The 16,280-nt window shown below is 45.3% G+C and overlaps 1 protein-coding gene across 1 annotated transcript in view; it reads left to right on the forward strand.

Moving 5' to 3' along the window:
• Positions 1 to 200: 200 nt before the first annotated feature.
• The window catches only part of Nipal2 (NIPA like domain containing 2), an 87,846-nt gene continuing 71,766 nt past the window's right edge, over positions 201 to 16,280 (forward strand). The window contains exon 1 of the mRNA XM_059247848.1: positions 201 to 360. Within this exon, the coding sequence (XP_059103831.1) occupies positions 226 to 360 (135 nt within the window). The 5' untranslated portion in view covers positions 201 to 225. The remainder of the gene's footprint in view (positions 361 to 16,280) is intronic.

Raw genomic sequence — 16,280 nt, forward strand, 5'->3', positions numbered from 1 at the left:
AAAGGCGATGATCTCATTCTTGCGCTGGCAGGTGTGGACACCGGGTAGGGAGACGCGGCAGCTAGGCCGAGCCCCGACCGCACCCGCGCGCCCGCCGCGGGAGCCAGGTGCCCGCGCCCTGTCGCCCTGTCGCCGGGTCGCCCGGCAGGAAGTGGCTGCGGCTGCGGGGGAGCGGCGGGGCGGGGAGGCGCGGCGCCCGAGCCCCAGCGCGCGGAGCCGGTCCTCATGGCGGCGCGGGTGCCCGCGGGCCCCGAGGACGACGCCTCGGCCGTCCTGGACCAGCTGTCTCGGAACTTTACGTACTGGGCGCCGGGCCCGGGCAACGGCTCGCTGTCGAGCGCCTGGTACCGCAGGAACCAGGTAAGGCCGCCGCCTGCGCGCACCGGGGCGCGGCGCCCGCCAGCTCCACGCAGGCCCCGCGGAGGCTCCAGGCCTCGGCGCCTTCCTGCCAGCTCTCGGCGCGCGACAGCGGCGGTGCGAGTGGGCAGAGCCGGTGTGTGACGTTCCCCTCCCTCCCCTCCCCACTCCACGGAGCAGCAGACCCCCCCAGGCTGCTCCCGGCCTCACTCGTGGGCCTCTGGACCCCCAGAAACCTCGCCTCCCCTTCCGCAAGGATCTGGGTGAATTTCTACTTATTTTCACCCCAGGTTCCTTTCACAGTGTAAAAAAAAAAAATGACACCTTTCTCAGAAGCAGAAACTCATTAGGGGCCTCCCAATGTCAACTGTGCAGAGTTGTGTCTCCAAGGTCTCAGCATTGCCCTTCGTGCGAAAAACACTATATTCTCAGGCTGCAGTTCTTCATCGCTTGCCCTTTGGGAAAACAACATTGTCAGCCTAAACAACACGGGTTTACGCTGGAGATTTTATATATAAATATTTATATATGAGCATCGAAGGGGATTCAGGTGCCCATTTATTTCTGGATGGCCCCAAGATCAGGGAGAGGAAAGACGCTCTCCCCAGCCCTGCCTCTAGCAATCTTTATATTCAAGTGGGGCAAGTGAGCTATCATAGGGTAGGCTTCAGGCTTCCAGTTTTCCTAAGCCTGTTACTTTGTTCTTGTGCATTAGCAAAGCCATGGATCTTTTTCTTTTACAAGAATACATCCATAAAATTTTGTTACTATTGTCCTAAGTGGGAGATTTTAATCACTAATCAAAGGGTTAGATTTCTTTTATGCTTGAAAAGTATCTTGAATGTTAGTTTCTGAACTCAGGGGTGATTTGTATAAAGAGTAAAGAAGCTGAGTCCACCTTATTAATTTTGCTTTAAGTCTGTTTCATCACAAAAAAGATAATAAAATGGGGAAGGAGGCTTGCTCGGAGACTGATCCCACTTTTCCTTGCTTCCACCCACAAAATTACAAAGAACAGACTTTCTTCTCATGGAGACTTCCTCACCATCTGTTATACTTGTAATAGACCCAGTTCCAACGAAAGTTTAAGGGTGAATGATCCGCTCTTGGTAAAATATTAGAGCGTAGAAGTGACCAACCATGGCATCTTCAAAACAGGAAGGCCATGTTTTCATAGAGAGAACTTATGCGGTCGTTAGTTTTCTTTAACATTTCCTGGAACTCCTGATTATCTTGGCTCTCCCAGGCACAGATTATCATGTGACATAAATGTTTGCAAGGCTTAACTTGCCCTTGATAGTACACAGTTGTACAAGTCAGGAAGGGTGTATCTAGAATATGCTAATTGAACTGCTAAACTGACATCTCCACTCTTGTTGGGTTGGGATAAGACTACGCCATCTTTTCCCTTGAGTGTGCAGAGTTGGGCCATCTTAAAAGCCATAGTATTTTATCTTTTTGCTTGCTGCTGAAAGGATAATTACTTTTGTTTCAAGGAAAGTCAAAATTGAATTTTAAAATTCACTCAACAAACATTTTATCGAGTGCCACTAGTGCTGTCTAGGACAGTAAAAGTAAATGGAATCTAGCCTTTCCTTTTTGACACTAACCGAATAAAGAGATGGCTGAATTGGGAGTGAGCTCCAAAAAACAAAGAGAGAGAGAGAGAGAGAGAGAGAGAGAGAGAGAGAGAGAGAGAGAGAGAGAGAGAGATCTGAGTTCCCAAGTCCCACAGCCATAATTAGCACTGGGAGCAACCAGCAGGCTAGAACTGGCTGTTTGAGGTTTCCCTCCGTTTTGCCACATCTGAAACACTTGCAGTTTCTATTGGTTGGTTGACCAGCTAGCCCACTCTTCGCAGTGATTGCCATCAGGTGTTACCAATTAGCCTTCCTGTACTGAGAAGTACTGATGCCCTGAAATCTTTCCTGTGACAGTGTCCACTTAGAAGGGGTGGTGTCTGAGACAGATGTAAGAATGCCTGGAGCAGAAAGTCTGGGAAGTGTCCTGAGAAGTCACTGCTGTTAGGAGATTGAGAGCCTGCCCTACTTGAAAAAAAAAAAAAAAAAAAAAAAAAAGAAGTGCCCTGTTACTGAAGTTCAGATGTGGTGAGTTCTGCCAGCTGGTCTATGTTGTGTCACACGTTTTCAGCACAAAAGGCTAATGTTCCTGAGATGTTTAGTGGGCTCTCTGTGTGTACAAAGCACTGTGGGAATATTCGTTGTACTCCGAGACCCAAACATTTCTTTCAGGAATGTTATTAGGTGGCTAGGAAGGTGTATGTAACTCCCAAACAGGGGTATGTGGTATCATGTGAGTGACATAAAAGCCTGTGGAAGTCTAGAGCCAGGTAGGCAGGTCAGGGATGCGGTTGTGGAGAACGATGTCTCAGTTGGACACTTAGAATGGGTGGGACTTTGTGGTAGGAATGTACAGGTGTAGGACATTTCAGAAAGGGAAACCCTGGGAACAAGGAACAGCTGTGCTTTTTAGAAGTTTCAAGGCCTAGCGTCTGGTCCAATGGATGCAGTAGTTGTGGGAAATGGAGACTGTAAGGTGGGAATAGGGTTTAGGACCTTGGATCTGGTCCTGGATTGCCTTAAAGGAGGAGTAAGGAAGTTAAGGTTTTATCTAGCAGAGAGTCAGGAGCCATTGAAGTCTTTTGAGGAGGCACTGCAAAAGTCAAAGCAACTTAAAATTTAAAACATCTAAATTAGGCTAACAGGAGGTAGAGGCCTCAGACTGGCCAGATGTGGACTAAATCTGGTGATGTGTCATGTTTGACCTTCAGAGAAGTTTTAAAATGTTTAATACATTGCCAACATTTAAAGATGAGATTAGCTGGGCCTGGAGAGATGGCTCAGCAGTTAAAAGCATTTACTGCTCTTAGAGAGGATGTACTGGGTCCAGTTCCCAGCAGCTGCAGAGTGGCTCACAACCTCCTGCCTATAACTTTAGTTCCGAAGATTGAATAGTTTAAAAAAATGAGACTAAAATGGTTCTTAAGGTTAAAACTATACCTTAGTTTGATGTTTACTATTTAAAAGTCATATTTAAAATACCCCATTTACTCATACATGTAAACATTCTTCATTTTACTTATACAAATAAAAGCCAAAGGTTTATCAAAGGTCAAAGCTGAGAACCTTTAAGAAGCCCATTTATCAAAATACAAGGATATGATTCAGATTTTTTTTAAAGTTTAAAGGAGAATTCATCTTCCATCATAGAAAGCACCTGGTTTTTTTGGTCTTTTTAGTTAAGTTTTTTTAATTTATTTTTATTTTATGTGCATTAGTGTTTTTTTTTTTTTTTTTTGTTTTTTTTGTTTTTTTTGTTTTTCGAGACAGGGTTTCTCTGTGTAGCTTTGCGCCTTTCCTGGAACTCACTTGGTAGCCCAGGCTGGCCTCGAACTCACAGAGATCCGCCTGGCTCTGCCTCCCGAGTGCTGGGATTAAAGGCGTGCGCCACCACCGCCCGGCGTGCATTAGTGTTTTGCATGGGTGTTGCGTCCCCTGGGATAGCAGCCAGCCTCCTTTTTCGTTACAATTTGAAGATATTTGTTAAATTGTCTGGACTATTACATTCCTATGAAGTTATTGATGCATAATTGCATTTAAATGGTGACATGTTGTCATTTAAATTGGGAATTAAGGTTGTGTTTCAAGGAATAAATTTTTAAAATAAAATTAGCTATAAAATTTCAAGTTTCCACCATCTCCTTAAGCATTAGAAGTTTACACTTGGGCCTGAGGACATATGAATGGGCAAAGCCATGCAAACAGAGGAGTTAGGGTCCCAGAACCCATGTCAGTGCTTGGTGGTTCTGATGGCCTGCTACAATTCCAGCACTCTGGAGGTGCTGATGGTCCTATAATTCCAGCACTCTGGAGGTCCTGATGGTCCTGTGATTCCAGCACTCTGGAGGTGCTGATGGTCCTGCAATTCCAGCATTCTGGAGGTTCTGATGGTCCTATAATTCCAGCACTCTGGAGGTCCTGATGGTCCTGTAATTCCAGCATTCTGGAGGTCCTGATGGCCTCCTGCAATTCCAGCACTCTGGAGGTCCTGATGGTCCTGTAATTCCAGCACTCTGGAGGTCCTGATGGTCCTGTAATTCCAGCATTCTGGAGGTTCTCATGGCCTCCTATAATTCCAGCACTCTGGAGGTGCTGATGGTCCTGTAATTCCAGCACTCTGGAGGTGCTGATGGTCCTGTAATTCCAGCACTCTGGAGGTGCTGATGGTCCTGTAATTCCAGCACTCTGGAGGTGCTGATGGCCTCCTGTAATTCCAGCACTCTGGAGGTGCTGATGGTCCTGTAATTCCAGCACTCTGGAGGTCCTGATGGTCCTGTAATTCCAGCACTCTGGAGGTGCTGATGGTCCTGTAATTCCAGCATTCTGGAGGTTCTGATGGTCCTATAATTCCAGCACTCTGGAGGTCCTGATGGTCCTGTAATTCCAGCATTCTGGAGGTCCTGATGGTCCTGTAATTCCAGCACTCTGGAGGTCCTGATGGCCTCCTGTAATTCCAGCACTCTGGAGGTCCTGATGGTCCTGTAATTCCAGCACTCTGGAGGTCCTGATGGCCTCCTGTGATTCCAGCACTCTGGAGGTCCTGATGGTCCTGTAATTCCAGCACTCTGGAGGTGCTGATGGTCCTGTAATTCCAGCACTCTGGAGGTCCTGATGGTCCTGTAATTCCAGCACTCTGGAGGTGCTGATGGTCCTGTAATTCCAGCACTCTGGAGGTCCTGATGGCCTCCTGTAATTCCAGCACTCTGGAGGTCCTGATGGCCTCCTGTAATTCCAGCACTCTGGAGGTCCTGATGGCCTCCTGTAATTCCAGCACTCTGGAGGTGCTGATGGTCCTGTAATTCCAGCACTCTGGAGGTGCTGATGGTCCTGTAATTCCAGCACTCTGGAGGTGCTGATAGTCCTGTAATTCCAGCACTCTGGAGGTGCTGATGGTCCTGTAATTCCAGCACTCTGGAGGTGCTGATGGTCCTGTAATTCCAGCATTCTGGAGGTCCTGATGGCCTCCTGTAATTCCAGCATTCTGGAGGTCCTGATGGCCTCCTGTAATTCCAGCACTCTGGAGGTTCTCATGGTCCTGCAATTCCAGCACTCTGGAGGTCCTGATGGTCCTGTAATTCCAGCACTCTGGAGGTGCTGATGGTCCTGTGATTCCAGCACTCTGGAGGTGCTGATGGTCCTGTGATTCCAGCATTCTGGAGGTGCTGATGGTCCTGTAATTCCAGCACTCTGGAGGTCCTGATGGTCCTGTGATTCCAGCACTCTGGAGGTCCTGATGGTCTTGTGATTCCAGCACTCTGGAGGTGCTGATGGTCCTGTGATTCCAGCATTCTGGAGGTGCTGATGGTCCTGTGATTCCAGCACTCTGGAGGTGCTGATGGTCCTGTGATTCCAGCATTCTGGAGGTGCTGATGGTCCTGTAATTCCAGCACTCTGGAGGCTGAGAGTCCTTAGAGCAAGTGAGAGGAGACTAGCTAAACCAGCAAGTTTTAAGCTTGAGCAAGGCACCCTGAATCCATATATAAGGTGGAAAGTAGTCAAGAAAGGCATGCAGCATCAACTTCTGGCCCCTACACGAACATCACACACACACACACACACACACACACACACACACACACACACACACACACATACACGTTCCCACCCTGGCCGGCTCTTTGCTCTTTGCTTCTTTCAGGGGCTGACAATGTAACCAATGCTGATGTCTGGTTTCCAGCCCGTGTTAAAGCCAGCTGCTTTGATGGTGTTAACTAGCTGATTGCACTTGAGTGAACCTCCATCAGAACAGCATGGGAAGATGGAGTGGACAGGAGAGGAGGATGGTGGGAAGAGCAGCAAAGGAGGGCCTGGATCTTAGGTCCTCACATTCATAGATCCCTGAAATTCACAAGGACGTGGTTAAAAGGTTATACGATGAATAGGATGAAAATTCCGAATTTTTAATGTCCTTTATTTGAACTTTAGAGTCTCAATGGCTTGAATTTTTAAAGTCAACATATTTCAAGGAAATTGATACAACTTGTCAAGGAAGAGGCAAAGTTGGAGAGACGGCATTTGTTACATATTTACTGTGTGACACTGTATGGCTGTTGCACCCTTTGAGCCCCACAGCAAACCTGTGAGGTGCACATTATCACCGCTCATGTAAGTGAACTTGTGTTGAATAACTTGCTCAAAGATTGTACAGCGAGCAAGCAGGCTCAGCAGCAAAGCTGTTTTTAGCAAACACCTAGAGGCCATTGCTGGAGATGAAGCTTTCGAAGACTGTGGTGTGGAGAGTAAACTGAAGGGAGAGAGGAGCATGGCTTGTGGCTGTACTCAGGAAGCCCATGGTGAGCTGTGCAATGCCCTCACTGGTTCAGCTTCCCTATCACCATCTCTTTTCTGCCAGTGGCGCCATAACTCTCCGGGAGAAGGGAAGCACTAAGGTTTCAAATACTCTAGGGCTGGGCAGAGAGCTGCTCATTGCCACATCCTTCCTAAGGGAAAAAATGTTTTAAAAATTTTGTTTGGTTTATACTTACTGATTTTTTTAAAACCTTTTTTATATATCTAATATGGCATTTTTCCTTTTTGAAGCTTTTGTTTAGGAAAAAGGAAAAAGAAAAGGAAGGACTTTTTGTTAGTCTTAATGCTCTTGTGAACTTGGCAGACCAGATGTTTGCATTTAAATCCACCTGACACCTCCCCTGCCTCAGCTCATACTAATTATAATATTTTCATTGCCCAACTGCCAAATCTAGACTGTAGCAAACTTTGCCAAGTTACAGATTTACATGGCCTCCTTTCTTCAGAAATTACCTTTACAAGAGGAAGAGGGAGGGAGAAAATGTTGATTAAAATAGGATTAAAAGATATAATTCAAATGCTGAAGATATATGCCTACCTTATAGGAAGAGCCAAAAAGTGATTGCCACGAAGTCAGACCATTGGGGTTTTGTTTTGTTTGTTTGTTTGTTTGTTTTTGGTAGAGTTTGGTTACTTCTCATTTATTTCTGAAACATGGATGGTTGTTCACACTGGCCTCTGAGTGGCCATCCTTGTAGGGTGGCGTTCCCAAGCTGTTCTGCAGTGGCTGTATAGGGCAGGGCTTGTTTGTTTTTAGAGCACAGCCTCTTTACTGGATGTGGTGTTGGGCTTCTTCATTTCTCTGTTTCTCAGCATTCTCTACTGAGATGATGATGATGATGTGCATACCTTACAGGAATGTTGTAAGAATAAAATAGGAAGTACCGAATAAGCACAGCTATTATTAGTATAAGCAGCCTATGCTATAGGAAAGGTCATACAATATATATTTCTAGTCAGTAATTTGGGGATTCAACACAAATGGAATTGAGAAACATCACGTGAGCTATTTGATGAAACTTCACTTGGTTTAACGTGCAATCCCTGTGCGTCTCTGTCTAGTGCCCGCCTTCTCTTTGATGGTGGCCTCCTCTTCATCTCCACCTCCTAACTGGAGAGAGTCCCTAACAGGAGCACGTGGTGTCTTGAAATGCTAAGGCAAGGATTCTCCCATGTCTTTTGCTGCTTTTCAGACTTTTAGGTTGGGGAGATCAGGTGTGCCGCACTAGTCATAGCTAGTGGAGATATTGGTGGCAGGAGTGCAGTCACGTCTCATATACTCTGTGTGAGGACCAGCATCCTCAGCCTGAGAAGACTCATTCAGGGTTAACATTAGATTTTATGCTTAGGATTTTCAAGTTTTTTTTTGTGTGTGTGTATGTGCTCACGTGTGTGCACATGTGTGTGCATGCATGTAGAGGCCAGAGTTTGATGTTGAGAGTCTTCCCTAGTCACTCTCATCATCATCATCATCAGCAGCAGCAGCAGCGTTAGAGACAGGCTCTCTCGCTGAATCTGGGGCTCACCAATTTGGCTGGCCAGCGACTTCCAGGGACCCATTTGTCTCAACATTGAGTTACAGACATCTGCCACATGCTTGGCGTTCCGTGTTCCAACCCAGATCCTTGCGCTAGCATGGCAAGCACTTTACCAGCTTGGGTTTTACCTGCGGAGCCACACCCCCTCCATCCCCCAGCTTGGGTTTTACCTGCGGAGCCACACCCCCTCCATCCCCCAGCTTGGGTTTTACCTGCGGAGCCACACCCCTCCATCCCCAGCTTGGGTTTTACCTATGGAGCCACACCCCCTCCATCCCCAGCTTGGGTTTTACCTAGGGAGCCACACCCCTCCATGCCCAGCTTGGGTTTTACCTGCGGAGCCACACCCCTCCATCCCTCAGCTTGGGTTTTACCTAGGGAGCCACACCCCTCCATCCCCAGCTTGGGTTTTACCTAGGGAGCCACACCCCTCCATGCCCAGCTTGGGTTTTACCTGCGGAGCCACACCCCTCCATCCCCAGCTTGGGTTTTACCTATGGAGCCACACCCCCTCCATCCCCAGCTTGGGTTTTACCTAGGGAGCCACACCCCTCCATGCCCAGCTTGGGTTTTACCTGCGGAGCCACACCCCTCCATCCCTCAGCTTGGGTTTTACCTAGGGAGCCACACCCCTCCATCCCTCAGCTTGGGTTTTGTTGTTAGTTCCTATTTTGTTTTCTCCTAAAGAACGAATGTTCTTCTATTCCGTTTATACCTTTAATTAACTACCTCACTTAGTTCCTTGTTCTAACTGACTTACATTTTATGCAGAGTCAAGGTTCTTTATTGTCTGTCAGAACCACCAGAGTGTTATAATTGCCCTGGGGAAGAGGCAGGTTACACTCCATAAGCCTTCCACTTGCTTTAGGATGTTCACACCTGTACTCTGGGCCAACCTTGTCACTCTGAGCGTGGTCTCCTGTCATCACTGGCACACATCAGGAAGTGCTGAACAATGGTCTCTAATGTAAGTATATGTGTTAGCCATGAACTTCATTTAGGGCTGCATTTAGTCTTGATTCCTCCAAAGACCCCCTGAGTGTGCTGAGTTATACCAGGCCTCTGGAAAGCGAGTGCCCAGCAGCCTGCTGAAGCCTTGACTGATTTCCCGATTCTCCAGAACTTATGTTCTTTGCAACTCTCAAACTGTTTTCTTATTTTAAGAACCTGGACCACTGGCCTAACTTCTTTAACTTTTAATGAGTCAGTCTCTCCTCTGGCTTTAGAACTAGCCCTCTCTACCAAGAAGGCTTTGAGAAGTAAGAGGTTCAGACAGCAAGTCATGCAAATGTAATTGGATTAAATAATAAAAGAGGTTGAATCCATTTGGATGAAGTAGAAAGCAAGATAATAATTCTGAATTCCCATATGCTTTGATGCAGGATCTCTAACAATATGGTGAGCATCCAGGTTCTCACTGACTCCCACTTTGTGTTCCTTAGTTGTTGGTCCCACTGCAGCAGACTCTCCTCCCTAGGCTAGACTTCTGCACTCCAGGGAAGGAAGAGTTAATGAGACAATCAGGGCTCTCATCTGCCAAGACGAGGTTCCTGCCCTGTCCTGTGTCAGTCAGCAAAGCCAGAGGAGCTGGGCCTGATGTTCCTGAAGAACATGGGTCTCCTTGGGAAGGTTAGGTTCTCCATGAAACAGGGGTCCTGTGACCAAGAAAAGATACTGATTGGTTCAAGTAGAAGTTCCCACCAGGTAGGCACAAGGCTCCTGTGAACTGTCTACCTGGGCAGCCCTTGGCTTGCACATCTCAGCTCATCCATATCTCCTTTCCTACACCCTAGCTCACCACAAGTTTTCCTCCCCAGGTAGTGTCCTTGTCTGTGTGGCTAGGACCTGAGAAGTAATCTCCATAAAAAGCTTAGGCCATAGGATTCATTTTTTGGATTATTTTCACTAGACTGTCTCTAGGCTGACTTATTTCTAAGTTCTAGGCTTATCCCTTGCCTGCCAAATATATCTAGAAAAGTCTTGTATTTTTCCTGTTGATGGAAAAATTAACGTGAGAAACCATGTAAGCCAATGAACAATGAGGACCCAAATGAAATGATTAGTCTAGGGTGCTGAGAGCCCTCTCAGTATGATGGTGTAGGACAGGAACAGCAACACCAGAAAACATGCGGTGTGTTCTTAAAATGTAGCTGTACTTTTGTGACATGTTTGAACTTGTATGTGGGAGAGGGAAAGAAGGGAGATAAAATGATAGATAGAATACAAGTGCTTTAGAAATACTTAAAATCACAACAACAACAACAACAAACCCTCCAAAAATAGCATTACCATATGATCCAGCAATCCCACTTCTTGGTATTTATCCAAAAGATTGAAATCAGTATGTGGAAGAGATGGATACCTGCACTGACCCTCAAGTCCATGGCAACATTATTCACAATAGCCAAGTCAGGGAGCCAATGTAAGTATCCACTGACAGATGACTGGGTGAAGAAAATGTGCTACATATACACAGTGGAATACTATTAAACCTTAAAAGGGAAAGAAATTCTGTCACTTTCAACAACATGGAATTAGAGAACATTATGCTCAGTGGAATAAGACAGCCACAGAAAGACAAATCCCACATGTTCTCACTTATTGTGGAATCTAAAACAATTGAACCCCTAAAGCAGAATGGTGACTTGTAAGCTGGGAGGTGGAAAAGCTGGTGTCATGGTGGCCAAAAAATACAGTCTCAGGAGGAGGAGGGTTGGATTTTGAGCTCTGCCGCACAGGGGTAAATATTAATAATGTATTGCACACTTAAATAGCAAAGAGTAAATTTCAAATTTCCTCACTATAAGAATGATAAGCATGTGAAGTGATAGGTGTTAACCTTCCTTATTTAATTATTCCACTTTCCATCCAAAAATCATAACTCACTTTGGACAAATTGTAAATTCATAATAAAAATGTTAAAAGTACTTGAACAACATTTGAAGGAGTGATCTTTGTTTATATTCTCTAACTGACTACCTACAGGAAACTTCCAGAACTAATATGGTACTGTATGTGACTATGAATATGTGAGTGGGAATAGAAAGAAAATATTATTAGACACCTTTGGCTATGGCTGCCTGAGTCATGGTGGTGGGGAAATGAATAGTCCTTTGTGGTTAAGGTTCAAGCAGATACCATGTTTTGAGCAGCTGCCCCATTCATTAAGAGAATATCTGTGATTTACGTGGAGACGCCATTTACAAGTCTTTTGAGCCAAGTAGCAGTTACCGTTAATAAGCATAGGTGTCATATGCATGTTGACTATGAGGCTTGTTGAAGAATTTTGCTAGAATAGGAGCTAAAGTGGGGAAATTAGTCTAGCTTTGAGGACCGGCCTTTTAGAGGCAGCAAAGAGTCTATATCAGAATGTACACTGCCTATAGAAAAGTTAAACTGCCTTAGCTTCAGAAAGATTTGGTCTGATGGGTGCAAGGGTCTTAGGAGGCTTTGGCAGAGATTGGACAGTGTGAGGCAACATCATCTGCCCCCACCCCCAAATTCAGGCAGAAACTCATCCAGTGGCTAGCATCTGATAGGTAGAGCTCTGTCTTCAGGGAAGCGTGGCACTCTACTGCTGGAGTTGAAGGGAGGCGTTGTTGAAACCCAGGCAGGTGTAGAGGAAGGCTTTGCAGCCAGAAGGCTCACGGTGTCCAGCTTTAGGGTGGCTGTTACATTCCACCCCCTAGGCTGGGCCCTCAAAAGACAGCCTGTAGTCCTGATTCTTTACAAAGAATCACAGGGTTTGAAATCATGATTACGGATCTGGGGGTGAACAGTAACAGCCTTTGTATTCAATGTGACTGTCAGGGGTTTCAGAGATCCCCTCCCCAATATGAGACAGGCTAAGTTGTTTTGTAATTTTTTAATAGAGCCCAGTTTAAGAGTCCCTGAAGCAGAGTCTCACCTTCCCTCTCCTCTCTCCCTTTAGAAATGTGTCAGAAGCCTCTCGCAGCTGAGTTACTGAATGTACTCCTTTTCCCATGAGCCACTGGAACTTCAGTTTCTCAAAAGTGGAAACATGATGGCATCTTAGTAAAATTAATCCTTAATCAAGTTCACTGTTGTTTCATGAGGAATGTACAATCGTGGGATAAATGTGTTGGCTAGTAAAAGACAAAGTATAATAGTTCTTAATTGTATGGGAAGGCAATATGTTGGGGCTGTCTACCGAGGTTTTAAGGTTGATTAGAAATTGGCATGGAACTATGTGTAGAGTAGTGATGATACACAGTGTTATGTAACCCTGACCTTTTCTGATGGTTTTTATAATCACCAGATGGATCTAACATTGTGAGACTTATTCAGAATAGGAATGTGATAACCCTATAGCATATAGCAAATGGTTATAGCATGCCATAATTAAGATAACAAATCAAAAGTCTCTTCTTCACTGGAGTTTTCTCTTTCTTCTTTTTCATATATGAGGTTATATTTTTATCCCCATTTTGGATCACAAATACTGACAATACTCCATTGTCTACAAGAGTCGAGTCAGTTAATAGTAAGAACAGTCTAACCCATCCCATAATCTAAAATGGATCACAGATTTCAGGTTGTCCCCAGTATTTACTGCTGTGGATATTATTTCTGCATGACCCTGTTGCAGTTTATCTCCTCGTCGCTCCTGTTTCTGACTTAACCCCTGAACGCCATCTCCTAATTAGTCTTCTGTTCCCTGGTCACCTGCTCCACTGTCTGCCCTCTAGCTTGTGATAGTTTGAATTTCAAATGTGTCCCGAAGGCTCCTGTGCTGAAGGTTTGGTCCCTCGCCTGTGGCCCAATGGGGAACTGCTGGGAGGAGGGTCCCAGTGCAAAAAGTTAGGTTGTTTGGAATGTGCCCTTGATTGGGATATTGGGACCCACACTGCTCTCTTTTTGCTTCAGGGCAGCTAGGAAGTAAACAGGTCTCTTCCAGAACATCCTCCTGGCATGTTACAACAAGCCCCAAAACAAGGTATCATGTGACCATGGGCTGAGACCTCTGAAACTATGAGGAAAACAAACTTTTCCTCCTTTGAAGTCAGTAATCTGGAAGTTTCCACAGAGATGGAGAGAGGAGTGAGTCTTCTACCTGCCATGTTCCTGTCTGAAGTCCTTCATGTCCTTGCCTAACCTGTAGGTCAGTGGGACATAGACTCCTGCCTGCCCCTCCAGTCATCTGTGCTGGGATTCTCTGTGGCAAGGCCCTTGGTACAGTTGGTGACACTGTGCCTGCTCTGCTCAGAATAACAACTGCTTAGAAGGAACCCATACCTTAACCCCTAAGTTAGCTGTGAATGCTGCCTCCTTTCATAACATAAAGACTTTGCAAATGCAATTAATTAGGGAAAAGCTCTCGAAATGGGGAGACTATCCTACATCAGTCAGTTGGTCCCCAAATGTCACTGCTCACGTCTTTAAAACAGGAAGGCACAGGGAGATTGACACAGAGGAGGAGAAAACAGTGTGAACACAGAGCCAGAGCCTCGGTGAGTAGCCACAGCCTAGGACTCCAGCAGCCTTAACTGGCCAGAAGAGACAATGAACGGATTCTCCTCTAGAGCCTCCAGAGGGAGCAGAACTCTCCCAACTCCTTGGTTTCATCTCAACAAAATTGATTTTGGCTTCCGGACTCTAGAACTGTGAAAGGGTAAATTTGATTGTTTTTAGTCACAAGTGGAGCAGCCTCGACCCTGACTACATGTGCAACCTAGGCATAACCACACTGTGCTCTCGGTTCCTGTGGGCCGTAAAGAACACACGCTGTACACACGTCACAGGTGTGCATGTCTGTAATTGTTGCTTTCTCTGCTTCCTCCGAACATCTTGAGGGACTTTACATCCTTGAGTCCTGACATAGGACCTAATATTTAGCAGTTGCTGGATAAATCCCAAATAGATGTATGACTGAATGAGTTACGTCTGATGGCGGCTTTCCTGAGCTTTCTGTCTCCCGTGTCTCTGATCTCTGTCGGGTCCTTTCATTTCACATCTTTTCCCTCCACATCATGTGTTTTCCTCAAGCTGTGTCCGCATGTGGTTTGAAGTTGGGCAATGGTTTTATTTTTCTCCTTCACATCTTTTCTTGGTTCTACCAGCTCCCTTTTTATTTCTTCTCCTGTTATCTCCCTTCAAACTCATGGTTTAAGTGAACCCATATTCTTAACTTCATTGAGCCTGCAAAGCAATTTTTTATTTCAGTTTGAAATTTTTCAAATGCATAAAACAGTAAAAAGAAGTAGTGCAGTAAACACTGTGTCCCCCACCTAGAGATTGTTCCCAGTATGAAGTATCTAATTAGTTCCTCTCTGTGTGCATAGATACAGACAACAACTGGAAACTCAGTGCACGTACAATTGTGAGTCTTTGTCTCCTGTCTGCTCACAGGTGTGGAGATGTATCTCTGAGAATCCAGATGCTCTCCTGTCCTTTCCAATTGTTTTGGAGCTGGGGTTGGTGTCTACCTATTTACCAGGCAAAATCCAAATCCACTCCAGCTCATTTCTAAGTGTTGACCGTGGCCTGAGGAGAGCAGAAAGTCCTTTCTCAGACAGACCCCTTACTGCAGGGGCCTTTACGTCATCCCTGCGGTGATTTGTTGACCTAAATCACTTAATGTGGCTTATCATTGATATCAAAAGTATATCACATGTCCAGGTCAGGCATGTTTTACTGCTTAGAGTGGGAGACAGCATTATTACAATCAGGAGTTGACTATAATTCTTACTGTGTTCAAAATCAGCTCTGGATCTGTGGTCGTTTTCAGTCACACACTGGCTCCATATTGGTCTGATTCTGAGTAGGTTTTGAAGGCAGAGCCAAGAATATGGCTGAGTTCAAAGTCAGGGCTGGGACAGACTTTAATTCTACACATTCCTGTGTTATCACATCCCATCTCCATCTGGACAGACTGGCCCACTTAGGGAGTACAGGTCAGTAACACGAGAATACAGGTCACTGTGAAATATTTAAAGAACATTCTGGCACCAAAAAAGAAAAAAAAAAAAAGAGTAGGTAATAGGATTGTTATTTCAAATAAAATTAAAACATAGTAATAGTTATCAGTGCTGATATTTTGAACTTCATTCTTGATGAATTGTTTGCTATGGCTGCCACCATCTATTTGCCAAGACATCCTGGAAATGCCAGAGATGAATCCACAATGGTGAAAGAGCAGCACTGTGAGAAGCAGGCCTTCCTCCTGTGTTCTGGCCTGTCCTTACAACCCCATCATCAATACCCGTCTCTCCTAACATTGTCTTCGCTTGATTTCCTTTTCCCTGAGATAAAGAAACAAAAACTCTGCTAATTTAAAAGAAAACGTGGAGTGTTGATTTCACTAGCCAAAGGTTGCCTCTGGTGGTCCACTGGAAGTGACTCAGACTTAACCTGGGCTCCTTAGGCCAAAGAGGGTTAGACTGTGTGACTGTGCATAAACTACTTTTCTTTGCTGATTCTCTAATATCTTTATAACTAGTTTCAGTAAACCAGTGAGGGCAAAGTGGGGGGAATGGGGGGCATCGGCCATCACTATTTCTCATATCAGGAAGTAGATGACATATCAAATAAATAATGATGTAGACATATTAATAATGGGATAAAATTTTATCAGGGCCCATTCACTATAAGAAAATGAAGTTTCTGGATGCAACTGAGGATCTCACAGTCATTAAATCACATTTCTCAGAATTAAACAGCGTCTACAGGTGTAAGTGACCTCTTGACCTTGATGCTCACTAAACCAGGTTCTTTTAAATCATTGTAAGTGTGAATCCCCTCTCTCCAAACAACTAAGCATGAATGTTGGGGAGCCTTTAATGCTTAACAAAATACCCTAGGTCATCAACTTATGGAAGACAAAGTTGATTCTTGCTCATAGTCCTAAAAGAGGCAGTCTGGGTCGGGCAGGCACATTGCCTTTCAGGCATTGTCAGGGTGATATGGTGATGGCAGGGTGCACATGGTGCAGCCAACTGACCACCGCATGACTAGAAAGTAGGAGGGAGGGGTGGAG

The sequence above is a fragment of the Peromyscus eremicus genome, chromosome 20, assembly GCF_949786415.1.
Source record: "Peromyscus eremicus chromosome 20, PerEre_H2_v1, whole genome shotgun sequence".
Lineage (NCBI taxonomy): Eukaryota > Metazoa > Chordata > Mammalia > Rodentia > Cricetidae > Peromyscus > Peromyscus eremicus.